The following is a 27,573-nucleotide window of genomic DNA, read 5'->3' on the forward strand; positions in this document are numbered from 1 at the left end:
GACAGGGTAATGAATTTGCAGGTTGTCTGAGCAGGAAGATGCTAATTCATGTGAATTAGGAGTGATTCTAATTCATTCTCAAGACATCTGGCAAAATGGTAGATCAATTTGCTACCACAGGCAAGAGAGTAGAATCTTTCTTTTTGTTTTGTTTTGGTTTTGTGTTTTTTGTTCCCCCCTCCTTCCTGAGAAGAATCCAGGAGTGATAGTTGTTGCTTTTTAAATGTGGTTGGTTGCTGAAGAGAGCCTGCCTTCCCTTTGTTTGATGTGGTTCCCAAGGCCTTGAGAAAAGTAAGTCAAGTTATCCTGTGGGCATTTAGAGTGGTCAGATTGAAAAAAGCTCTTTGCTACATGAACGGGAACTGCAATGTAGAAGTGTTTGTTTTTTTTTTTTTATTTTGATGAACTATTAAAAATTAATAAACTCTTATTGTGTCCATTCCATTTATTCTGGACTACTTATTAAAGCAGATCGATCGCTTGGTTCAGTTGAGGTAAATTTAGTGGTACTGATGGCTTGCTGTTGAGGCTATCTGGATTCTTCCAAGTTGTCTTTGTCAAACAGGTGAAGGACTGTTTCAGATACTAAGAAAAATTCTGCCCTTAGATGCAACCTTAGTTCTTCAAGTACTGATGGAAATCTTCACCCTGTTCCTACTCTCTGCCAGTTACCAAGCAAAGTGGCATTTTGCAGTCACTCTTCTTCCTTCTGGCAGCAGAGCAGTTCTCTGGTCAGCCCAGCCCTCCATTCACATCAAGCAGTAACAAAATGTTATCCTCCGTTTACTGTGAATGCGGTCTCAGCTTTTACGTCTGTTGGTACAGCAAGGTCCCCACTGTGCTTCCGTCACATCCTTCTCGAAGGGAATACACTGGGGCATAAAGTGCTCTCTTCCCTGCTTGAGTGGAACAGTGTTTCTATGTAAACCAGTGGTTTGTTTCCCTTGGCAGAAAAACAAAGTATAAAGTAATAAAAGTGACTTAAGTCTCTTGTCTCTCAATGGTCCCTGAGGCTGAAGGAATCTCTCTGCTGCAATAACCACCCCAGCTCAGCCGGGCTGTGCTGTGAGAAGATGGAGACCAAGCAGACCCTGCTCTGGGCCCTCTGCAGTTACAGCAGAGGCTGTCGAGGTGCTGCTGAGTGCTGGCAGGTCCCTAGGGCCTCCTGTGCAATCATCCTTCCTCTGAGCTAGTTCAGGAAAATATTTTCCTTCTGAACATAATATATCTCTGAATGGATGAGACCTTTTAGATCTGTCTCAGGCTGGGAATACCAAGGTGGCTGTGACATGTCAAATCTTCATAATAGACTTGGAAAACCATTGAATTGCTGGTTTATCCCACTCTTTCTTTCTTAGAGTTATGAAGGCATGAGAAGAGTTTCATGGCACAGTCAGTCCTGCTGTTCTGCTATGGCATGTGCAGTTGCATTTAATAGCATACCTCTGATGCTGCTGGGCCTTTTATAGGAATCGTGTGAAACAAATCAGGGGTGAGGTCACTGCCTGGCCTCTGTTTCCTCCAGCCTGGAGCACCTTTTGGGTAGTGGGAAAGACAAGGGTTCCTTGCCCTCAGGTGGAAGGTGAGGCTGTGCAGGGGCTGTGCATGTAAAATGTTTTGATATCCAGGGGAGGGAGAGGTCCCTGTGTGTAAGGGTGGGATGCCCAGGGACACAACAGTCCTCATTAGATGTGCCAATCTTGCACCACTTGCCAGACTCTCATGGATTTTATAAAAAGCTTCCAAGAAGTGAGTAGGAGGTATTGAGTTCCTGGCTCTGCAATGAGTACATGGGCTATAGCTGTTGATGCAGAGTTCAGACAGCAAAATCATTACCAAAGGCTCAGTTACAGAAAATGTTACAGACCTGAAGGGCTAGAGCACTGCCTAGCCAGTGCTTCCCTCCCTTCTGTGTGTGTGCTGGAAGGTGCACAGGCTGAGATTTTGGTGTGTTGACCTAGTCTTAGGTAGTATGAGAGGTTTGCTGTAGTCTCTTATTTCTGTTGCTTAAGCAACCTTTGCACCTAGTGCTACGTATCACTGTGCACTGAAGTCTGAGCACCTGGGAAAGGTGAGAAAAGCACAGAGTGAAATGGAAATATTTATTGATTCTGCTGTTCAGCTGGGGACAGTTACTGTAGAAGTTGGAGTGCTCTGGAAAACACATTAACGTTGCATTTGTGTTTCACAGGGAAGAAGCAGCTATTCGTCAAATTGCTGATCATGAAAATGCATTTTGAATGCTCTGCTTCCAGCGTTGCATTTCTTTTTAAAAGCACTAATTAAACTGCATCCTTTCATTCTTCTAATTTCTCCCACAGCCCTTCCATGGCACTTTATTGGCCTCTGTGTAAGGATGTAGATTTTGTTGTAGTGTGTTGAGTGACCAGCTCGTAAGTCATGTGCTGGATTTAGTTAGGATGTAATCTTTTGGCCATCTGCTCAGGCACTCCCTGTGTCTGCATCCCTCTGATTTGCAAGCAAATGTAAAAGGTGATTTCAAATCTGCAGATGTTCAGAACACCCAGGTTCCCTGTAACTGAATACAAGCGTGTTCCTGCTTAGGAGGTTTGAGCAATGTGTTGTCTGAACCTCACAGTAATTTGGCATGCTCAATTTTAATTCTCTGCCTTGTGTATGGGGCACCTAGTGAGGAAAAAAAATTATCCTTCAGACTGATTGAAAAATAAGTGGATAACAAGAATTTCTCTGTAGAACTGAGTTTAAGAATACTCTGATATACGTTCTGCTGTTGTTTTTCCACTCTCCCACAATGATTCTGGACCTTTTTTTCAATCTCTGGCTTGTATTTTCCTTTCCTAGTCTTTAGGAGTCTGGCTCTCCAGCCTTTTGTAACTGACAGCTGTACAGCATCTGGAATCCTGTTGTGGCTTTTTTTTTAAGTTGCAGGCAAGACTTCAGCTTAATTTTTTTCTTGTCTCTTTATTTAGAGCAACACCAAAATGGTGAGAGATTCCCAGAGAAAAAAAAAATCTCTGGTTGAATTGAATGTTTACATCAATTTGCATTGCTTTTGTATCTGTCTCTCTAACTTACATCTGGTTATTTCAGTGCAACCCGTCTGCTTTCTAATAGCTCCTTGAACTGAGGTGCAATAGCTGTGTCTGATATGCCCAAGTCTTTTTTTTAGTGATTAAATGAATCTTCGTGTGCACAGTGAGAGCAGGTGCATCTCTGTGCATCTGTATCATGCAGTGCTCGCACATGGCAGTGCAAAGCACTAGGTCTCTTTCCTTTCTAATTTTCTATTGTTTTCGTTCCCTCCCTGATGTCTTTCTCATACAGGGTTGCAGTGGTGTAGGAGGATTAGAGTTCAGCATGGTTCCATGTTTGCCTCTGAATGGCTGGTGCTGCCTGTGTGCTGAGAGAAGCCATTTGAAACTGAATGGAATTCAGTGTTCCCAGATAGTTTAAAAATGTGTCTTCCCCAGAGCCCAGAAGTGCCTGTGGGATAAGTGGGAGTGAGTCAGGCAATCTCTGATCTAGACCTTTGGCTTACTTTGTCTTCAGGTTTTTACTTTGTGGCAACACAGAAACAACTGTATCTGTAAAACTTCGTCTTGCTTAGTACTCTAGAGAATGGTTTTGTTTTGTGATACAGATGCTATTTCATAAAATGTACTGTTTCATATGGCTTGATTTCAGCCTGCTGTCCTCCTGCCCCTGGAGTAGCAATGAGTTTTCAGCCTTTGTTGCAACACTGTGAGTAATTAACTGCTAATGCGTCAGGCTTCTTCACAACTTCGTTACTCCTTTGTGTCCTTTCTTGAGCACTGGGCATAGAAGAGCTCTAACCAGGCAGGAGGAGCAGGTGTGGGTACAGAGGTTTCCCTAGGGAAGCTAACCTTATTGTGCCTTTCCAAAGCTGTGGTCCTTCGGCAGCGGCATGGTGCATACTGTTCTGCGCATTGCATCCGACCCGTGAATTCCCTGGGCTGATGAACAGGCTGGGTCTTGGCAGTGTCTAACAGCTCTTTCCAGCTCTGAACTCCTGGACACTCACTCTGTTGTATGGGGAACGCTGCGGTCTCGTGGCCAGTCCTGATCCTGAGATGCTGTGAGAGTTGTACCTTTGCAATGATTTTTACACACCCATAGGAAGTGCTTTCCAGTGGGCTAACAAAATAAAACATGTCCAAGTTGCTTTTCCTGGGAACTTTTTAGACATGCTGTGTAATCTTGCAGATAGAGCAAAAGAGTTACTGCTGAGATGAGACTCCCATGTTCGTGATCCAGCTCTTATAAATAAGCCCCGCATCTGCAGCTAAAGGTATAATTTATTACATGCGGGTTGTCTAGAGGTATGGGGTTCATTCCTGGTAGTTACTAAAGATATAAGACTCCATTTAAGGGTCCGTAGCAGGCCTGTGATCTTCATTTAGCCTCACTGCTGCCCCAGGATATCCCTGTTGCTGTGAGCCCTGGGACAGCTCTTGCTGAGGCCCCACACAGGCACCCTTTTCAGCATGCCAAGGCAGTGCGGGGTTTGCTGCCTTTCATCAAATGAACTTGTTAATATTTAGAGGTTGTGACCATAATGTACAGACAGCACCTGTCTCTTAGTTTGCATATTGCTTGCTGCAGAGATAGTGTCTCGTCTTTGTGTCTAGGAGCCATTGGGCCACTCTGGCTGCTTTTTTGACAAATAATACCAAATTTCCACACTGGGGTTGCCTCCACTTCCCTGCTAACAGCAGTGGAGCTTGTTATGAACAGGGAGAGAGACTAGCTGGAGCTTACTGTGCAATCCCCTGCACTCTTTCTCTTTTTTTCCTTCCCTGAAGCATATGCACTTGTTTCTTTGTCTCCTTCCTCTTGCAAAGGCGGGGAGAGGGGAGGATCAGAGATAAGCTGGTGTCTGCCCACTCCAAGGCAGTATTTCATGAAATGACTGCTATTGTGTGGTATCCAAAGGCACCTGGGAAGTGGGTAGATTGCCCTGCCTGTTTCTCAGTGGTTAAACAGACTGACTGATTTGGAGATTAAAAAGGAATCTGCATCTTCAGTCAGCAGGAACACTGGCCCCCACCATTGTATGTTTTGCTTGCACCATTAGATTTAGCATCACGAATGCTTCAGGCCCTGAACCTGGGAGAAAATGAACCTGTTTATTTTGGACCCAAAGGCATGTAGGCCTGGCAGTCTGGGTAAAAGCTGCAGCTCTTCTAACTTCTGTTTGAGATGCTTCTGCCTCATACTATGCCTGGTACAGCATTTCCTTCATGCAAGCATCTGTCTGGACTGTAAATGCTTGCAAAGGAGAGTTTCTCAATTAGCAAGGGCATTGTCTAGCATCACACTTCATTGCAGCTCTGTGCATGTAACTGTGTAAGGGTCATTATTTTATTTTATTTTTGAATGTTCCTTTCTAGAACATTTGTCTTGGAAGTTACACTCTGTGAGCCATTAGTAAGTGGTGGGTGCTCTGTTTTCGGGTGGAAACTTCACTACACCAGTTTTTAAATCTTTTTGCTCCCTGGTGTATCTTGCTTCCTAGCTTGTTAAATATATTTTCTTCTTAGTGTTAGTTTTCCACTGGGAAAACCAGCTGGAGCCTAGAGATGACTTCTCTGAGTGCTTACACTTAGCAATACCAGTGAGGATATGAGCTTGCAAAAGAGAAATGGGAACAAAATGTCCCCTAGGTAGACATGGACCTTCTCCATCTGGTGAGATAAGAGCCAGTGCTGTTTTATGTTTTAACCATTGTTTTTGATAAATACTGTCCTGGAATTAAATTAACAGAGGAGAGCTTGGAAAAGTGACATTTGGGTTTAGACTACTGTTTGTTTGGCATAGTGGGTTAATTTGATTTTACAGATGTCATACTATAGAGCAACTATTCAGGCTTGATTATTTTCAAGTTGTGGTTGAAAGTCTGCTCTGCACTGTTAGGAGAGATTCTTTGTTTATAAAGAAATGTTTATTTCTTCTAGAGTGTCTGTAACTTTGTAAGCGAGGTGGTATGAAATGATGTCTTGCTAAGCAGCAGTAACTTCTGGTTACAAAGGACTGGTTTTGAAATTGCTTTGCATTAGCTATATCACATTGCTTTCCAAACATTAATCCTATGATTATTTTTTAAATGCACTGATTTAGAGAGGTGACATGGAGTACAGAAGAGGTTTTGCCTCTGGATCTGATAAACTGTTAAAATGAGTGCGGATTTCTAGCTATCAGGCCTCTACTGGGGATGTTGTCCAATTAATGTGATGCCCTGTGACACTCTGACTCAAATGAAACTGTAGCAAGACAAAAACACTAATGGCCTCTTTTTTTTTTCCTTTTTTTCTCTATACAGTAAAAAAAGCTAAACTCCAAGGACCACCAGGTAAGCCATACTCTACTGCTTGTTCACAGCAATGATGACACCTGCTCTCTCACTCCTCATGCTGCTCCCTCCAGTTTTCATTTACCTTCTCTTGGCTCCTCCATGTTCTCCTTAAGAGTGACAAAAGCTACCCTGAGAATCCAGGCAGCCTGAGTTAGTAGAAAGCTTGGTGCTGTGACCTGGTGTCACAGTACTAAGTAACCTCTACATGCTCACCAGACTTGAACAGGTGATGGGTGAGGAAAGATGTTCCCTTACTGTCACCAATTCCCACCTGCCCTTTCTTCTCACCCTTCCTCTGTCCCTGTTAAAAACAGGATCTGAAAATGTCCACTGAGCAGAGCTGGTGTGTGCCTGTCTGGATTCAGTGCCTCCTCGATCCTGGTTGGGATTGCTGGAAGGTACCACAGAAGTGATTCATCCATCGTCTTTTGTGGCAGTCTGTAATGGCTGTGCTTGGGACTGAAATCCCATCCGCTAGGTTTTGTGTCTGCATAATAAAATAAAAACAAACAGCTGGTGACACCCAGAATTTACAGTCTAGGCAACTGTTTCACTGTGGTTCAGTAGCTAGCAAGGAAACTCTTAGAAGGCAAATATGTTTATTGAATGAAATTTGATGTACAGTTTACAAAAGAATACACAGTTTGCTTCTGGAATAACACCTATTCAAGTGTTTTGATCTGAAGCAATTGCACAGCTGTATTCATGACTTATTTGTTCAGCTTTATTCTCTTGATACAACCATCCTCAGGTTATAGCAGAAAGTCTCCTTGTCCATACTCCATGTCAGGTCAAGATCTGTGTGTGCACCAACCTTGAATTTCCAGGGAAGGAAAGCTTGAGTGCCCAGACTAGAAGGGAGATAGTGTGTACTTAATCCTTTCTCCAATCAAGAAGCCTGCTTGTGCCTGCCAAATATTTGTCCTGTTATCTAGGTTTAACTCAACTGAAGCATGTGGTTTCACTGACAAGCCCAGTGTCCCAGGAGGATGCAAGTGATGTAGGTAGATATGAGGGAATCTGACTTTCCCACTTCTTCCTGAGCTTCTGGATCATGTAGTTTCCCTTTCCTCCCTTTCTGTTAGAATATTTGAAGCTAGATGCTGGGACATGCTATAGTAGCCCGCAGCAATGATGCCTGCAAATTTTGGCAGTATTAAAGTGGCCTGTGCTCTAACGTATGCTGGGAATAAATGCAGCAGAACATTGAGGTACTGAAATATGCACACTGCTTTCTAGCCACTTAGCATATGTATTCTTGCAGGCTTGATGAAACTGATAAGATAGGTTTGACGTGGTAACTCCCCTTAAAAGGGATTTTGTTCATTCTGAGATGCTGATATTCAAACTTTGTATGTATCTGTGCTTGGCTGCTTTTGGCATTATTAGCAAAGAGGTAGCAGCAACTAGGAAAAAACTTGTTCCAGGCTTTTTCTTCAGAGTTAAAAAGCAAAACATCTAAACAAAACTTGTCTTGTCAAAATGTGATTGTAATGTGGTTCTTCTAGGTCGGCTGGTTTAATCAATATAGATCAGTTTTAGCACATTTAGCATAAATCACTGTGTTTTCCTTCTGCCACTGACTGGTCTGTAAAGTTCTTTGTGGATTCATGGGTAGAAAACCAGGCTGGAACTAGGAGAACGGTTGGGTCAGAAGGGAAGAGATGGTACGATCAGCCCAACTGCTCCTTGTTTGTATGTTTTGCAAGTTTGTTTTTTGCTCTGCATTGTCTGCATGATGGGCCCTATTCCTTCAGACTGTCTTTTTCTTACTGTCCTCTGCATTTCAGCAACAGCATCTTACACACAAAGTGTCTGTGTTCTTCAGGATTTTACACTCTTTGTGCCTGACTTACTGCAAGTGCTTAGTTGCCTGTTTTTGTTTGTGCATGAATTTCTAAAACAACCTGTGATTGAAAATTTGATGGTAGATGAAAAACATCTTGAATGTTTGGCTCCTTAAGCCAGTGATGTCTTCCCATATGGGCATACAGGATGCAGCGTAGGGACTGAAAACCTTGAAATGCTGCACTTATGTGATGAAAGGGTATACTGAAGGGGATAACTTCTTGCCTCTTATTCCCCAGATAAATTCAATACATATGTGACCCTGAAAGTGCAAAATGTGAAGAGCACGACGGTAGCTGTGCGAGGTGACCAACCCTGCTGGGAACAGGACTTCATGTTGTAAGTATGGTGTTGCACAGTGATGAGGTGCTTGTGGTCAAGTCCTTCCACAACACTGACAGTTACATGGAGCTGCTATTGTGTTGTATAAATTGGAGTACTTTAGGTAAAATGCAGAAGTCTGGTGACAACTTAAATCATGTGCTTTTTTTGTTGTACACACTGACCTGTGCTGAATGAGATGTGCGTTGGGAGATTGTCTCTGCCGGTGCTGTGTACTGGCTGGAGTAGCCTATGTCATTTAACAGTACCGGGTTGCCTGGATTCCTGTTCTTAGACCTGTGTGTCAGGGTGCAGCAAGGGCTGGCTTGCTCCTGCAGGGACAGGGAGCCAGAAGCACAGTGTGGTAGGGTGGCTGGTAGGGCAAGATCCTCACCAGACAGGACCCAGTCCCACAGTACCTGAGCTGGGCAGGCTGAAGGATCAGGCCAGTGTCTGCTGAGAGGTCAGGTCATCAGACAAGTTTGTAGTAATGAGGCAGGTCTGACGTCAAGCTGGGAGTGCGAGTTAGCAAGTCAGGCTCAGGTTGTGTCTGGTAATGGTAATCAGGGTCAGACATAGCCCAGCAGTTGCCAGTCAGGTCCATAGTGACGAGGCAAGTCTGAGATTGAGCTAGGAAGTCAGTCTGTGGTTTGGGTCTGGACTGATGGGGTCCATGGCTAGGCACAGGCACAGCTGCATCTGAGCTGGAGACAAGCACACCTACAACATAGCTTAGGCAAGGACTGAAGGCCCATAGCTGAGCTTAAATGGAGCTCCTGGGCCATAGGAAGAGGGTGTGAATAGAGGCCACTGGTGAGGCTGATCGGGGCACTTAAGGGCTGTTGTTAGTACACTCAGGGCCTTGACATGGTGATCCCGGTTACCTCAGTGTGGGAGCTGCTTTTGTGTGTTGATGTTCTCTGCCATTGGCCTGGTGTCCGTGAATGTGTTTTCCAGGTCCCCTGCTGAAGCTTGAGGGGCTGCCAGGCCCTGCCATGAGCAGGAGAACCGGTTCCAGCTCTCCCAGGGTTTCTGATGCAGTTGGCACTTCTGATTTGCTCTGGTCCTCATAGTCCTGACACGTAGCCAGGGATTTCCAAGTATCTTTTAGAATGTTTGGTTTTTTGTTGTTGTTTTTGTTTTGTTTTCTTTTCTTTTCTGGTGGATGAATGACTCATTGATATATTGCATCTGCTTCTGTTTCTGCAGCTTTGTAAGGCAAAGTGAACTAAATTTACTAAATCCTGGACTCCAAGTGCTTTTCTCTGAACATGGCATGGACACTGCTATTGTGGGAGGAATGATGTTGTGTTCATCTTGTGGAGTCAAAGCTAGTCCTGCTGTTTTTGAGTGGGTCTGAGGTGTTTATGTAGTATCTGTAGCAAGAGACCCACATGGGATTTTCTGAGTATGTTTCCCAATCCAGCAGCAGTTGGTTTTCCTCTGCCAAAAGTGGAAAGCTTTTGCCTCTGATTGAGGAGTTCACCTGAGTCGGTGCAGTGTTGCCATCATAGCTGTGCTCCCATCTACCTTGTTTGGTGGCAGTCTGCTTTTGGAGCAGCACATGAGGTGTGTGCTTCTGCACAGACAGTCTGGAGCCTATCTTTTGGCATCTGGTGAAATATGTGTGCTCCTGAATGCCACCATTTTCTCAGCTCTGCAGTTCCTGGTCAGACAGAGGCTGTGGTTATCACTGACGTAAACCATGCAGGACTGGGGTAAGGTTGGGGCAGGGAATTGTACCTGTCTGCCAAATCACAAACGCAAACTACTAACTCATTCTTCCTGTGATTTGTGCTGATCCTGTGGACAGGAACTAGCTTTAAACATGGCCAGCTACAGAGGAGACTGCTCACCAGTCACTTAAGAATGGCGCTTGTTTGTGTTGGACGATGGCTCTCATGGCTGTTCCTCCTCTTTCCCCTCAAGCAGCTCCTGGAACTGCTGTCCGATATCAGCTGTGAGCTTAGCTAGCATGCTGTAAGGTCACTGTGTCGCTCTGTAATTAGTTGCTAGGGGATATGAAAGCAGAATATTAGCTGAACTACCTCACCATTATCGTCAGTGCTTTAGCCAGGCAACAGCACAGTTGTTCTAATGCTTTTTTATAACAAAAATATTAAATGTGGCAGGGAACTTGTTTTGCACTATCCTGTGTACGTTAGGTTGTCCCAAGAGAAATAACACTGATATTCCAATACTACTATTCACTGGTTTGCTCTTATTCTTTCTGGAGTTGGAAAAGGCTTTTGAACACCGTAGTTTTTCCCGGAGGGAAGGATGCTTTTACTGTCTGTGTTTGTGTTTATCTTTTTTATGAGGCATGGTAGAAGAATAGACTACAACCAAGAAAAGGTTTTCTGTCTGTGTTTGTTGTTTTTGCTTCCAAACTCCTTGTGAAACATAACACTTCAGAATTTGGGGCTCTGAGGTTGTTTGAGTTTTGCTTATTTACCAGATGAGTAAAACACTTTAATGTATTCTTTGGGGACATCTTCTAATTTTGAGGCAGCTTTAAAAGGACTGCATATTTGCAGCAAGCACCTCTTGAGTGAAAGTGCAAACTGATGTTTAGAACATGATGATTAAATCAGTGTTGAAGTTGTTAGAAATGTCTTTCATTTAAATTCTATGTGTGTGTGGAAAGGGAGGGACACCAAATTCCAATCTCTGCTTTTGTTCTTTGAAGCTATTCTGCTTCTAACCAGAAGGTGGAGAGAAGGACACACAAAGGCAATCAAAGCCACTGTACTGAAAATCTTTTTATTTTTTATTCTTATCTGGTGACCTGCCCTGTGGAGTTCTGTACAGAAGCCCATTGGGTGTCTTATGATTAATGTCTTGCTCTGTCAATGTCTGTTGAAGCAAAGAACAGGGTTTTACGGTGTGCCTGAAATAGAGTATTTCTTCCTTCCCTTCCCTTTCTGGCCTCACATTAGTCCAACCAGCAAAAAATCAGTCGTTTCTGTTTTTATTGCAAGTTTGTTCAGTCAGATAAATATCATCTTCCAAGAGGCAAGCAGTAGGAGAGCAGAGCAGTGATGGTGCAGGTGGCTAGTTGTTAGTTTGGCCATATTGAGTAGGCATATCCAAACAGAAGGGAGCTGGACACTCGATTTCAGGATGCTAGCAGTAAACTCATAATAAGCCTATGTAATAGCTTGATTTTGAACAATGTATACTGAGTCACCCAAGTACTGGACACTCCTGACCTCAATTGCTGTGTCTTAAACAAGAGCAGAAGCACTTGGGTTTAAAATAGATATTAATGTGCTTTGCTGTAGTTGCAGGGTTTGTCTTGAACCTTGTAGGTATGATATTATCTTTTAAAGTTGTAAGAATTCTCTGGGGCAAAGCTCAAATAGGTGCTGGGATTTGCAGCACTTCTTTTTTTTTTGGCCACGATGGCAGTCTATAGAAATTAGTGACTGATGTGCTTTTAAATTCGCTTGATAAACTTAATGTGGATGCATTTGGACAGAAGGACAGCAGGCAGCAGTACTGTGTGTCCAAGATACCTACCTTTGGGGATTAGTGGTTGCACTAAAGGGAAGTCCCAAGCTCAGAGAAGTAGGAACAATAACCTTTCTTCATGATAAGTGTGAGACAGTTGCATACCAACAGTCAGCTCAGGATTCTTCTCTACTTCATTGTTTTTACCAGCATTCAGGCTGTGCGTGTCTTATGCTGTTGCTAAGTAGGCATGTTATAAAGCAGCACAGAAGAGGGAGGCATAAGTGATATGAAGCATTGGGAAGAAGGAAATTTGAGATTCGTCTGTGCCTTACTGAGAGGAAAGATGTTAATGAAATCCTTCGGATAAATATTTCCAAGAACTTGGCACTCAGTGGTCATGTGGCTTTATTGCCGCTTGCTGCCAGAGATTCGCATGGCTCAAAGCCTTGCAGTGTCATGCAGAGGAAGAAGCTAGTGCTGGAGCAGAAGTGGTGCAACGCAGCCCTGAGCAATAGGTAGTGCTGCTGATGCAGCTATGCTGGTTTTGGGACTGTTACTTTTGGCATGTGGCAGCTCCATTCATAGGTAAGTATTGGCATGTTTGGACCTGCCAAAGTACGCTTGTGTTTCTGTGCTGCCAAGGGCAAGGAGACACCTACTTTGTTAGAAATGGGGTGCTTGATGACGAAGAACAGCTCACCTCTAGGTTTTGGTCCAAAATACAGTTCCTCCTCCTGTGTACATAGCTGCAGAGACAAGTTCCTAACTGGCAGTCCATGCATGACATAGTGCAGGGTTTTAGTTTTCAATCTTTGAGTAGTTAGTGTTAAACTGTGATAAATCAGTCATTAGAAGCTAGTGTTCCCTGTGAGTATAAGCCACCTTGACCACACACTTCCAGAAGCTCTCTGTAGCTTGACACAGCTGTGTGGAAAAAGTTCACTGATATAATCATGATGGTAATGCAGAACCTAAAGCAGAATTAGATTGTATTCTGTTTTTTTCTCACCTGTACTGCCTTTTCTTTTCTTGCAGTGAGATCAGTCGGCTGGACCTGGGCCTAATTGTTGAAGTATGGAACAAAGGACTGATCTGGGACACCCTGGTTGGGACCGTGTGGATTGCTCTGAAGGCCATTCACCAATCTGATGAGGTTAAACTGACACAAAAGCTTTATTTTGACAGCTCCAACATTGATAGTTAACGAGTTACAAATCTGGCCTGGTGCAGCCCAGGACTGTGCTCCTCAGCAAAACTTACACTTGCAAAGTCAGGAAGGCTGGGTGAGGGGAGAGGGCTGTTGGCATCGCATTGTTGTTTTTCTTTTTGAAGGAGGCTGCCAATAGTGAGACCAAAACTGAGCTGAAGTAGGGGTCTTTGGTCTTATTTCACTCACATGGACTCAAAAAACAGGACTTAACCTGTTAAGGAACACATGTAATTGACAAGTGTCTGAAGTCTTAAGGACTGACTGCTTAGTCTGGTGCTCAAATTTCTTTGAGTTCCTGCTAAAGACAGAGGATGCCTGGGTAATAGACAAGCTGCCCTTTGAGGTGGGCCCAGAGCATGTCTACATCGTCTTCTTAAAGCTTCTGGTTGCAGTGTTAGGGGGTGTCAAGTGGTGCTAATATGAATTGAAAGAAGCAGGAAATGGGTTGCACCAATGTCTGTTACTGCCCTAACTACTGAATTGGGTGGTTCTTGCAGCTAAGCAAAGTTTAGTCTGCTTTTTTACCTCAAATTTCAGGGCGTTTATTTAAAAGATTATTGAATTTGAGCAGGGAGAGAGAGCGTATATTTTCCATAAAAGGAAAAGAGTGGTGATGCCCAGCAGCATGGCGATAAGGTCTAGCTGGTGCTCAGTTCCTCTGGCTGTCCAGGCACTCCTTGGTGCCTGCCTTTGAGGACTTAGCTTTGCAGTTCCACTGAAAGGCAGTAGTTCTACTGGGAGGTGTTTGCTGCTTGTCGTGTTAAAGGCCTTTGAGATTTGGAAGAAAACCTGCCAGCATGTGCTGAATGGATGTCATTTCATGTTAAAATTGGGTATCAGGCCTTGATAATACTGTAAGGCTCTTCCCAGAGTCTTTTATCTTAGCAAAGGTGTGAGAGTTGCTGCATAAGGACCTGCCAGACTTGAAATTTCACCTGTGTCTTGTGATTCACAGGAGGGTCCTGGGGAGTGGTCTACGCTGGAGGCAGAAGTTGTAATGAAACATGATGAAATCTGTGGAACCAAAAACCCGACTCCTCATAAAATTTTGCTGGACACAAGATTTGAATTACCTTTTGGTGAGTGCATTTCAATAGCTTACACAGGGTGCTGACAATGGAGAGAAAGTGTTTGGGAGCAACTTGTGTTTTATAATCAAGTTGTGCTCATTCTCAGTTCAGTCAAAATAGTTCAGTGCAGATCAAATTACTGGTGTTCAGTTCTTGTTTGGCTTCTTTCTGACAAGATCAGAATAAATGGGGAAGATTTGAAGATCTCTGAATGCTAGAACGTTTAGACTAGCAGCAGTTTAAGAAACTATTAATACTATTTCAGGATTGTGCAGTCAGACATTTTGTTCCTGAGCAGGGAACATTCACTTCTTTGTATCTAGTCAAATATGGCTCTACAAGACATCAAGTGCGTTGTTAGAGCTGTTCTGTGGTAGGTACACTTAAACCCTGTTAGAAGTGTGTGGTTCACTTAGTGAAACATTAGTGCTCAGTGCTCCTGAACATTATCATTGGCAGAGTATATAAATAACTTGGCGTTCTAAAAACTGCCTTTCTGGCAATTACTTGTGACTGAAAAGAATGTGGAAAAGTAGTTAATTGAGCAAACCCATGTCAAATAACATTGTGATTTTTTAAATTTTATTTTGTTTTACTAAAAAAACCCAAACCAACCAAACAAAAAAAACCCCACCCAAAACAAATAAAGAAACCCCAAAAGTAAGGCCTTAGCCAGAATGCATCCAAGGCTTATGTAGCTTCTCTTTCCAGCTCTTAACTGACTCTTGGGACCAAGAACAGAGATGATGTTTTTGTGGCTCATTGTATTTTTTTTTTCTGCATTGGGCATTGAAGTGTTTCATAGTTGTCTGTCATTGCAAGGCTCATTTCTCCCCCTCTGTCTGTTCCTTGTTTTATGCTGCTGAGCCCCTGGCTGTGTGAGCAATTTGTATCATGCCCTAAGCACAGGTGGAGCATTTGTACACCCATTGGCATTTGGCCAGCAACTGTCAGGACTGGCCATCTGTTGTGGAAAAAAGTTAGGTCATCTATTAGTTTTATACCCCCTTTCTGGGTGCAAGGGAGGATGCAGGCTTTGGCCCTGAAGCACTACAGTCACTACTCACAGTATGTTGTGCTCTGAGTGTACATACTATTTTGAGTGCACAGTCTGCTGGATAGTGCAATTCGGGCTGAGTGCAGTGTTTTATAGATGTAATCGGCACTGCTCTTTAACTACAGTCCAGTGTAGAAAAGGAAAAGGGAAAAGGTATCTAACCTCTCAGGTGTCTTGACAACTAAGCTGTCTAATGTTGGCCTGGAGCCATCCCTCTTCCTCGTGAAAATGTCCTGGTGATTCACTGCTGCTGTCACCCTGTCAGTGGGAAGTTTATTACTGAAATTGCTTGTTACATAGGAAGAGGAACAACTTACTTTCCTTCTGAGGGGAAACATTGGTTCTTTGGGACAAGCGTTTAAGCTTCTGGGAGGGAGAGAACATAGCACACATAGCTGAAGGGAAGTCTTGTAGCTGCTACCTTCTAATCTAAGTTCATTCTGACACAGTTGCTTGTAAACTGTCTCTGCTTTAAAAGAAAATGAAGTTCTGATGTCTCCCTATGTATTCAGAGAGTATCCAAAAGAGAATTTGTTTTCTTCTGCAATTTAAGTTTTGGACTGCATTGCAGTTTGTGATTATTTTTTTTTTCCAAGTATAGGAAAACAGAATCCCTGTAAACCATTATGTGTTAGAGCATCTGGATTTAAAAAATAAAAAAATGTTTCATGTAATAGTGTGTTTTCTCCCTACTGCTATACTCAAAACACAGGAGACTGTTTGTTTGTTTTGGTTTTTTAACTACTATTTAAAAATGTATGATGTTCTATAGAACATAGAGTTCTAAGAAGTAGGATTTCATGCAGAAAACTGAAAAAATTAAGTAAATAACAAGTTTATTGTGGCTCTTCTGTTTTTAACACAATTGATCATTCAAATCACATCTATTACTTATTCCTTTGCTTACTATGCCAATACTGAAATAGCAGGAACTCCACACTGCTGTATTGAAGGGTTTTTATTTTAGAGTGTGAAAAGTTGTCTACCTGTCCAGTGTTTCATAATGTCCAGGAAGAAATGGGTGCATTAGTTCTTTCAAGGCTCCTGCTGGTTTTCACTTGAAGAGTGCTGCAGTTTTTCTTGGATCTTCTCCATTTTCAGTCTGTCCTGCCATGGTGAGGTCAGAAGCAGGCTGAGAAGTGGTAGGCACCAAGAGTGTGAGATATTCCTTTAGAGATAGCATCCACCCATATCACCTTCTCCAGTGGTGCTTCCCTTCACACCATGCCTGAATGTCTCCTGCTATCAACTCCAGGATAGAGAAGGACCCTGCAAAATGGGTTAGGCTCTGTCTCCCTGCCCTTGCAGTACACTGAGACTTGGAGGGATGCATGGAGGTAGCTCAGCTCACATCACTGCCTCTGTATCTCTCCTGATGGATTTGCAGGTCAGTTTCCCTTTAAGTGGAAGGTAGCAGTATGGATTTTGTGCCCCACATGTTAAGACTGTGTTGTCATATGAGCTGGGAACTGCTGCTTTAAGCCTACACAGAGAATGCATCACTGATCTGCTGTGGAAGTTCTTAAGTCAGCAGCTCTGTTGCTGTAGAGGTAATGTTTTAATAATAGCATGTTTGGAGTGACACTTACGAACACTGTGTATCACGTTTTTTTTCCCAGGTGAAGATCTCCTGGCTATTGTAGATACACAAGAACCAGAGCGATATGTGTGCACATGTACAGCTTGTGCTACTTTCAAAGTCTGGTAAAATACAGCTGTCTGGGATAGCAGCTTTAAAAAAATAGTGTGTTCTTCTGTTTGGCTGTGCTTCTGTGCTTTTTCTATCACTTCTGGCTGCTCTGTTTCATTTAGGTTAGATGATGCACATGGATGCAGTACCCCAGGTTATTCAGTCTGTGTATTTAAAATGTTTCATTGTATTTAGATGGAGCTTGAGAAGTTTTTGAGGGATTGTAAAAGAGAATAAATGAATTTGGAAACCAGAAAAGCTGAAGTCCTTGGTGTAAAACATGATTGTATATGCAAAGAGGTTTAGAAACAGGTTTTGTTGTTTGCACACTATTTATCCTGGATTAGTTTGCTGCTTCTGCTTCCACCTGATATGTTCAAGATTATTCCTCCTTGGTATGTCTTTTCCTGGTACTCTGGAGATTGGCAACAGCTAAAGCTGAAATAAATACAGAACGTGCTGATGCTGCAAGTAGTAGTACATGATGTAGACAACTTCGGGTTTTTTGGTTTTGTTTTTTCATCTGAAGTTGGTTTTAAGTGTTTACCACGCTTGGAGTTGGGAAGCAATCTTTTCCTACCAAAGGCTGGTGAAAGTTGTAGTCTCTGCTCCTGGTGATATAAAATAACCCTTCCTGAGGTCATCCAGGAGTTACATTTTGTTAATGCCCAGATTTCTAATGGGACAAAGAACATCTATGGTGGCCTTGATATATCCTCCATGTATCACATTGCATGTTCCAGATGCAGCTCTTGCGTTGTGGTTCAGTAGTGGTATTACTGTGACATTAGCTTGTGATGTACAGGAGAGAGAGCAGATCTGTGGGCCCTTCTGCGGTGAGCATGTGTGTGTGATGGACTGCAGTGCTGGGGACCAGACTGTCATCTAATGTTCTCTGCCAGTCCCATGTCCTTAAATGTTCAATCTCGCAGAAGCATAATGACTGAAAATCCTTTTCCATGAAAATGCAGCAAAGTGTGAGCATTTGAAATATGAAGTGTTAGTGAGAGCTGGTATTAACCCCTAGGGTGCAAAGCATTTTTATGCTTGGTAGTCTTTTAAAAATGGCCTTCTCGATGGGAGGAAGTGGTTGTTACTGAAGATGGGCTGGAGCAGCTTTCTCCACTGATCATCTGTTTCTTCTCAGGAACAAGACAGACATGTCAAGGAAGGGAGACAGCTTTTTCTTCTTGGTTGGTTTAGAGAATTTGCTGGTAGGGAGAAGACAGTCTTGCTATTATTGTCTTGATGTAGTGAATGTGTGCTGGCACAGACCTCACAAGTTGCTACGTTTAAAGTGTAAAATTGTGCTGTTTAAAAGCAATTTTACTCTGTCCCCCTTTTTTTAGAAGTACCATGGCTATGTGCAAGTCCCTCACAGGATGGAGTACTCAAAAACGCTTTGGCTCCCAAACTATAGTGGTTTGGGTCTGTGCCAGGCTGTTTCTAGTAGAAAATTAGAGTGAAAATGCTTTTAGTGTTCTTACCACTCCCAGGCTGGGAGCATGCTGATCTGCATTCAGCCATCAGGTGGAGTAAATGTGCTTTGTTGTTTTATTGTCTTGGGAACTGTACAGAGAGAGAAATGCTCAGCTCTGCAAAGTTATTTCAGTGAGAACTTCTGAAGATTCCCATACCTCTGGAAAGGGAAGAAATTGGGGCTGAGAAGAGAGAAAGCCAGGTGAAGGCTTGTAGGAAAGGGGGGAGAGAGAGGGCATCACTTTTACTTCCAGCACTTGTTGTCACTCATGCTGACTGGGGGCATGCCCCAGCCCAGGACTTGCTACCTGGGAAAAACTCAGGTGGCACAAGGTGATGTGCAAGGAATAGAGCAAGAAAGCTTTAGGGCTGAAACTCATGGTTATTGCCGAGCTAGAGATCTCTAAGTGGGAATACTGTCATGTTTAGGTACCTGAGGGGGTCTAACTGTGAGTGAAGTGGTCTGTACAGGTGCAGCAAATTCTCCTCTTAATTCCTTCCTCAGTCTGATAAATCACTGTACTGCTATGTCCCCATTTCTGTGGTGGTGCAGTGTATTAGGGTGTTAGGGCCCTGGGTGCACTGATAAGTCTTAATTGCTTTGAGCAGCCTCACCTGGGACCTCCACCCACATCCCCTCCTCATGGGCCAGAAGTCCCACTTCAGCTCAGCTCTGAGCCTTCACTCCTGAGTGATGCTGTGGGAGTTGCTGATCCCCCACCTCAGCCATAGCCATGTCTGTGCCTGCTTATGCACCCCATAGATCCGGGCCCAGATGTGGCCTGACTTCCTGGCTTGACCTCAGACCTGCCTTGTCACCATGGACCTGCCTGCCGATCTGGGTTCCTGATTGAATTTGGCCATAATTTCTGGGCCTGCCCTGCTCACCTTGCTCAGGTGCTGTAGTTTGGGGCACTGGCTGGCAAGTCCACTGCCCTGCCAGCCATGCGATCTCCTTTGCCTCCCCTCCCTTAGGCAGTAGCCAGACTTCTCTTCTCCTTGACACCAGGAGCCCAGAGAAGACAGGGGCTTCAGCTTCCAGTTGAAGATGGCAGTAGGAGGAAGGACAGTAAAGCTTGCAACATTTCCCTGTTGGTATCAAATTAAGCAGCCCCAAAAGGTAGTGAACATATCTGCCCATCTCCTCTCTGTTCTTGTTCAGCAGTTTTGTTTCACTGACATATGGCCTTGCTCCTCTTGTTTACCAAGCATGATGTCAATGGAGTCCTGAGCTGGCATCAGATGGCCTCTGTTTGGACTAGTTCATCTTTTTATCTTGTAAGCAAAAGTTAATGTAGCGGAGTAACTTGCACTTGTAATCAAAGCTGAGCAGTGATGTAGGAGCTGGCCAGTGGACGTCGCCTTGCAAGCAGTCATTCTGTGATCTCTGCACTAGGGATTTCCATCCTCTGCTTTCCAAAGAACCAACTTCAACAAAACAGCTGACTGAGGCGAGACAAATGGATGATGAAACTAAAAAATAGTTATAAACTGCTTCCTCAAAAAATAAAGAATTCTGTCTCATTGGACATTTCTTCTGAGCAGCTAACTTCACTCAAGTTCATAGGTCAGTTGCTCCTTGTTTGAGGTTTGCTGTGGAGTAACTGTACTGTTGTTAGTATTCATGACAAGAGTTTCTCTTAAGACCAAGAAGATGTCCTTAAAGCAGCCAGTATCTAGACAGTAGCAGATTTTTATTTCTGACTTGCATAAGAAGCTGTTTCAGTAGAATAGCAGCAATCCTGCACTAAAAATCTGTTTATGAAATGGGCACCTTGGATACAAGATAGAAACAACAGATCTGAGAGACACATGGTGCTCCTTGATGCCTGGGCATGCCACTAAACCATTGTCTATGGGACAGCATTGAAGCCTATCCTGAGATAACTGCAGTTTCTGCAGTGTTGATGGTAGTCCATTGCTTCATCTCTCTTAGATCTCTTTGGTTTTGATTTCAGGCTCCAGAGTTGAGTTGTTTTGTCTCCAACTTTAGTCCTCAGTTCATGAGGTTTTTCTTCATCTTTTAGAGAAGTGGTGGCTTTTAAAGACAAAATTCCATAGGCTTGGCTTTAACATTTGGATTGCTTCAGGTCCTTGCTGGAGTTTGTCTTCCTAAATCTCATCAGGTTGTATGCTGATAGCCCTTCAGTTAATTGTTGTCTTCTTTCTAGGTCAGTTCTGTCCAGATTTCCTTTGAATGCCATCCCCAATTTGTGCAGAGCTTATCTAATAAATCTGTGCAGCTGTGATCCACAGTCATGATGATCAAAAGCATGTATGTTTTTCAACTCTTGTAGTTGTGGAAAACCCTCTTATGCTTCTCTCACCTTGTTTTCTAATAGCATATTAAAACAAAGCAATGTGCTATACATCAGAAAGAGCAACTAACTCTGTGTATTATGGTTAAAATAAATTACTTTGGTTTCCCTTCAAGCAAGGAGAAATAGGTTGTCTTTTTTCTACTTAATGCGGTTTTTCTAGAGCCAAGTACTAATTTTCCAGTTCCCTAAAACTTTCTCAAGTACGGCCTGTTTTATCCCCCTTGTCTGGGTGAGACTAGTTGCATAAAAATACAGTGGTGTTTCTTACAAAGGTGTAGACATTAATTCATAGTCCACAGAAATACCTAGTTCTGAAACTTCAAATTCCACTAAATCTGGCATGTTCCTTGTTCTTGTTGAAAGTGGTTCATGTTCTAGTACACTGGCCACTTATCTCCAGATGTTTTGGGGTTACTGGCTTCATAAGATGATGGTTTGTGTGGCTGAGAGAGGACACATGTAGGAAAGATAACCCCTTTACGTATAAGAGGAAAGCAATACTTGGTCCTTCCTGAAAGCATTGTAGGTCCCAATGGAATGCTCACCTGCCAATAAATCTTGTTCTTGATTCTCTCAGGAGTGAGAGTGGATGTAACTTTTAGAACTACCTTTTCATCAGGAGACCATCCCAGCCTACTTATCCCATTCCTGCAAACACATAGCTTAGAATATCATTGTGACTGTGTTCAGGAGGTACAGTTCACTGCAGGAAAACAAACCTGTTAGATGTAAACTTCTTGGCTCCTGATGAGGCACCTGAGGCATCTTGTAAAGAGTTACAAGAGGTGGGAAAACTAGCTGAACTGGCATTATACTCATCTTCATTTGTCAGCTTGCAGGGTTGGTGGTGTCTAGCTGGAGTGGTGCCTCCACTTCCTTCCTGTGTGAGCTCTGAAGTTTCTACGTTGGTGCAGTTTTGGGCCATGAATAGCCAAATTTCACAGGTCATTACTGTCAGGGGGATGTTGAGTGGCTAACCCCCCCGCCCCCCTTTTTTCCCTCTTTTCAATGATTTTACACTCCTCCATCCCTAAATAATTTACCTATTTCTCCTGGTTTGAGAGCCTGACTGATGCTTTTTGTTTCAGTGGGTTATTTCCCTTGGTGCTGTGCACCTCTTGCTCTATTCCTTAAACACAGTTTGTACCTAACTTGCCTTGCGTTAAGCTTTCCACAGAAGTTCATCCACACCTCCAAGGGAGCACTTTGAGAGATGAAATTTTGAGTGGCAGAAGTCTGTTCCCTTCAAACCATTAGGGCACAATATTACTTCAAAGTGTGAAATAGAAAATAGTTACCAAAATAAAGGTGATAATGCTTGCTACTTGCTGAGAGTCATCAACTTGGTAAATCTTCTAGAAGGTAAAAGGGTTGTTGTGATTCATTTCACAATGAAGTTGCAGTGTGGTGTAAAAATAGGAATGTGCTTTCATGTGAATATAACTGCCCATAACACTGTTCATTACCTCAAAAGATTTGGCTTATTGCCTGCAATGGAAAACAAAAGACTATTTCTTTTTTGGTACTTAATTTGTGTTACAGCAGGTACGTAGGAAAGATGTGCTATTCAAAAGGAGCCCATGTTCTATTGAGGTTATAAAAGCCTCCAGAAGAGGCTCTTCATCTTGCTATGTATTATCAAGCATATAGTAAGTGTATTAATATAATTTGTGAAATGGCTCTTCATAAAACTAATACTTGAATTAAATCTGAACCAGCCTGTCTTACTCTTTCCTACCTTTGTGCAGTGTGCATTTGGTTAATCAGCTTTAAACAAGAACGCAATGTAAGCCCTCAAACTGTGTTACTATTTACAATGTTTATTTTCCAAGTGCTAACATAAGACAGTCCTATTACTTCAAAATTACGTGTGGTTTTTTTGTGGTGGGATCTTAGAATACCCTCCAAGATACTACTGGTGATAAATGCAAATTTGCCTGGTTAATAAGATGGTGTGACTTATTCTTTTGGTATAGATATCCCTGAAGAAGAAGCCAGATACTGGACCAGAAAATTAGAACAAATAAATTCACTGGGAGATGATGAGGTAAATATCTAAATTAAAAATGAATGTAGCCCTGAATGCCTCATAACTTGCTTTTATTCTTTGTATTGGATCCTTATGATTAAGGTAACTCCCAAATATTCATAATTTCCAAGTCTTCTGTGAACTGTTTACAAAATTGTTTTCTTAAGTGTACTGTTAGTACACTTTCATGTGCTGAAAATGCTTGAATAGAGAGAACTGTTATGTTGATGGACATACACTCAAAGGAAAGATAATGCCATGCTTTACCTCAGAAGAGAGTGAAACTGTTTTTGACAAGCTGTGGTAGGTTCTCTTTATTTGTGAAATCAAGTTAAAAAGGACATTTTTGCAGTTGGCTATTTCTGGGCAGAAGGCAAAGGAAGATACTGAATCTTTTTTGGGTCTGAGGAGTGTTGGAGCTGTTAGCTCTACCCTAACCCAGTTGTTAATGGGGCAGTTTATATGGATTTTGTTTTATAATACCTGCTCTCTATGGCTTTGGTTTCCTGTTTTTTCTAGTGTGTACTTGGCTAAACAGCTATAAAGTAAAAGTTACAATTTCTTTTTAAGAGAGACTGTTACATGATTAAAACATTTCTTTACAGTTCATACTGTTTGCAAAATAAGATTTGACATATTAATGCCTGTACCAGAAGTTTAGCATTTAACAAAACCCAAAACACTCACATGTCAATGCCAACATCCTCGTGTAGGAACATGGTGCTTTCTTAAGCTCTTGATAGATTCTTTCTGTAGCAAGATAACTTGCAAAATTTTCTGCCAGTGACTTTAGGCAGTTTTTGTTCTTGGATCCTCCAGCTATTCTTTTCTGCTCCTTATGTGAGTCATTCAGTTTACTGTGCAGATGAAGAAAAATAAGGTGGGTTTTCTTTTTGACTGAGGACAGACCAATATTTGGGTGGATAAAAACATAACTGCTTGAGGGTAATCTCTCCTGCCTTCTTAGAAGTTTGAGAACCTCTTGGAGTTGATGAAAAGCTCAGTCTGTGATTTGACCTGTCGTTGATACTGCTGTGGTGCCTCCCTGCTCCTGTGGACTGTAGCAGCAGTCTGTGCTAGGTACTTCAGTGCAGCGTAGGTGCCCTCTAGTGCTTCACTGAACTGGTGCTTGCTGAAAGGTATCCTGAGCTTTGTGAGACTCCCCTTTCCCTGGAGTGCCATCTGTCTGCATGCTATGTGCATGCTTTTATCAAATACTAGTAACAAAATCATGCCTCTGTATTCGTGACCTAATGATATCAAATTATTATGGATGTTCCCTGTCACGAGTGAGGAAATGAAAAAATGTAAGAACACCTGTGCATGGCCTGACCTAAGGTTCATCTTGTCCCTTGTCTGACAGTGACCCAGAGTGGGGATCATATCTTCCTTGCATATTTCCCTAATTTGTAGCGACTTGTAGCTCAGGAACTTCCAGAGCCAGAGGTAGTATCTTTGTGTTTAACAACACTCAATGGATTTTTTTCTTCTGTGGATGTCAGTTGCCTTTTGAACCCACCCAGATCAGTTATGTTGTAGCAAAGGAATTCAGCACCTTAACAGTGCATTGCCTGAAGAAATATCTTATTTGCTCTGAGCAAACAAACCCTATGTTGTGAAACCAGCTGGAGGCAGGTTTATTTGGAGAAATTGAATGACTGATCCTCATTCATCTACTCTGTGCCACTCAGCTTTGCAGACCTCACCTTTTTGCAGGGCTTCTGGGCTGCAGAGTCCTAGTCTGCATAGTGGTATTTAGTACAGAACAACTCTGTGCCTTATCTTCTTTTCTGTGCACTAAGCTCAGCTATCTCTGAGACAATGGATGAGCAGACTAAAGTTGCACAGCAGTATTCAAGAAGCAGGTTCATTTGGAGTTCATACAGCTTTCCAGTCTCTTTTCTCATGAACACTTAATACTCAGTTTTCTTTTTGGGACTGTTGATGCCTTAAAAAGAACAAACTACTGCCGTTTTTGGATCTCTGAGTATAATAATTCAGAACGCATTGCTGTCTTGTGCTGCTGAAATTGCTCATAAACAGAATTTCTTTCACGACTTTGTCAACGAGTCAGTGATGTGAGATCCAGCAGTTCTTGTTTTCACAATCTTGATTAACTCAGTGAGTTGGCAGTTTGCAGATGATAAGACTAACCACCTCTCAGGATCACTTGTGCATTTTAAATAGCACAGATTGGAAGATAGCTGCAGGGGAAGTCTGCGGGTTGTCACCTTCCATGTAATGAACTAGTCATTAATCCTTACCAAATCCAAGCATTGGCTGTCTGGTGGCCCTGTTTTGCACAGATTGCAGCACCAGGTTGCTAAGGTTGCCACTTCCTTTGTCATCAGACTTTTTTTTCCTAGTAAAAATTGTTCTTGTTATTTTGCTCAATTGTCCTAATTTTCTCATATCTCTATGTAATACAAGACAGAGGAGAATAACCAAATAAAACCACTGGCATTCCCCTAGGGAATGCTTTGATGCTGTAACAAACAGCTTTGTAAAAAGTCAAAGCTGGGTAATTGAAATATGTCTGTGTTCTCTAATTAAGTATTAAATGAGATGAAAAATTCTTCACTTTGGGTGTACAGTGGATCATAGCAGAGTTTGTAAGTGTTGGCTGGGCAAACATTGTATTACTGCCCTGCTGGGCACACTAATTATCTAACCACTTCAATCTCCTACTGCAGTGTTGCTGTGAGCCCACATGAGTTTTGAACTGTTGAAGCTGTGTTTGAGTGTCTAAACATAAATGGGCTTATACTCAGTTCTGAGCTCCCTGTCACAGTGACATTGTGGTGTGGAGAATCAGATCTTTCAGACCTCTAATTTGAGGTGTCACAGTTGAGAATAGGGCCTGTTCTTGTATTAAAACAGACTTCAATTTAACCAAACGTGCACGTCTTAACACCTGGTTTTGGCATGAAAAAGGAGGAGACTTCTGGGAGTGTGTTTGAATATGGATATTAAGGAGAATATTTAATGCTTTGATACTACCAGGGATGTTTTCTCTTGTGTGGCATGCTGTACTCTGAAAGCTGTCTCATAAAGTTACCATTTGCTTTCTTTTTGGTCTGTGTTCCTTCTTTTTTTTTTTCTTTTTTTTTTTTTTTTTTTCCCCTCCTTTAGTATTCCTTTCAGGAGGAAGTCCAGAAGAAACCATTGCCCACTGCTGCCTCCCAGTGTTGTAAGTTAGACTTTATTTCTTAATATTTTTTGCTCTTTCAGTGTACTTTCTTTCTTTCTCTGGTTAGGTGTCAAAACGATGGTACATTAGAACAGTATTTTCTTGTTAGAAGTACTTAAATCTCTGTGAAGCCGATAACTTTTGTCAGTTATGAAAAACTGTGCCCCTCAAAATGTTGTTCTAAAGCTTCTGATGCTAGAAAGTGAAACCAGGCATGTCTTTAACCCGTTTGTGTCCTCACATGCAATAGCAACACAAATTATGTTCGAAGTCACCTAGTTTGTCAGACCCTTATAATATTGATGCAAGTAAGAAAATGCTGAGTTTTTTCATATAACTAAGGCTATATTCTCTTTAAACACCATGTGTTGAATATTATTTTTATGACATTTTAATGAAATTTTAAGAGGAGGAGAATAGATGGAGACAAGTACTGCTGGTAGCCTTTTAATGCACCAGAGGTTTGTGTACTTGATGCCAAATTTCTTTGATACTACTTTTCAATGCTGTGTTGATGGATGAAATATATTTTTACTAATTTCTATTTATCTCATCTTGCATTTCTTTATGCTTCTGAAGACATGGATGGAAAAATAACCTAGGACATACTGTATCTGATGGTCTGCAGAATTAGATTTCTGAAAGACTTTTCACATACAATAGATGAAAGCTCAGTGATGTCTCTTATGAATGTCTTATCTACTTTTGGCAACAACATTAATAAAATTCAAGTCTCATAATTTAAACAAATCTTTTATACTCCAAATCCTTTAAGATGTGCAGATTACACTTGGCAGGCTGTTTATCCGTTAGGCTGATTACAGGATCTCTACCAAACTGTTAACATTAGGAAATGTTAATTACTGTTTACTTTTTTTGAGTAGAATTAATTTATGTGTATACTGTTATTATGTTATCTTAAAACTACCTTCAACAAAACATGGACATTAACCAATTGCCTAGGAAATCTGAATGTGTCATGTAGCTGGAACTTGTACAAAGCTATAGTGATACACTAGGTAACATCAAATGTGTCCTCCCTTTTTTTAAAAAGAGTATATGTAAAGAATAAAGCACTTTTTTGTTTGTTTGTTTTCAAATAGTCAGAAGGCTAGGATTAATTTGTAAAGCCTACAAATAAGAAACGTTGTTGGAGAAACTAATATTCAACTAAATCTTACTAGTATACTATGCAGAACCCCTAATGTCAAAAGGTCAAAGAAAAACAGTCTAATACGAAGTGTTCAAGAACTGAATGTGTTATTTGCTGAAATGACTTTCCTGGCTATGTGCCCTGGACTTTGGTTTTGTTCAAGAGAGGCTAGTTTGATTGACTCTTCTAAGTATTGGGATGTATGGGTAAATCAGGAGGAATGCTTCTGTGTAGGGAAAGTAGCTGTTAACAGCCTGCATCTTGCTAGAAAGTGACCTTTTGCAGTAATTAGTTGAAGGCCCCTGGTTTGAACATTTAATATCGCATAAGAAAAAATTTAATCATTCATGGGATTAAAATGCTCATTAGAATTGATGTTAAATATTTCATAGCA

The 27,573-nt window shown here is 42.1% G+C and overlaps 1 protein-coding gene across 4 annotated transcripts in view; it reads left to right on the forward strand.

The window, feature by feature from the left end:
* The window catches only part of UNC13B (unc-13 homolog B), a 221,518-nt gene that overhangs the window by 22,118 nt on the left and 171,827 nt on the right, over window positions 1–27,573 (forward strand). For 3 of the 4 annotated variants that reach the window (XM_075019433.1, XM_075019434.1, XM_075019436.1), the window contains exons 2-7: window positions 6,323–6,352; window positions 8,443–8,542; window positions 13,016–13,133; window positions 14,146–14,269; window positions 22,784–22,854; window positions 25,969–26,026. In XM_075019433.1, the coding sequence (XP_074875534.1) occupies window positions 6,323–6,352; window positions 8,443–8,542; window positions 13,016–13,133; window positions 14,146–14,269; window positions 22,784–22,854; window positions 25,969–26,026 (501 nt within the window). Of the gene's footprint in view, window positions 1–6,322; window positions 6,353–6,729; window positions 6,754–8,442; window positions 8,543–13,015; window positions 13,134–14,145; window positions 14,270–22,783; window positions 22,855–25,968; window positions 26,027–27,573 lie in introns of those variants that run through there. The other variant, XM_075019437.1, reaches the window with a different exon arrangement.

Source organism: Buteo buteo, chromosome Z (genome assembly GCF_964188355.1).
Source record: "Buteo buteo chromosome Z, bButBut1.hap1.1, whole genome shotgun sequence".
In the NCBI taxonomy this organism is placed as follows: domain Eukaryota; kingdom Metazoa; phylum Chordata; class Aves; order Accipitriformes; family Accipitridae; genus Buteo; species Buteo buteo.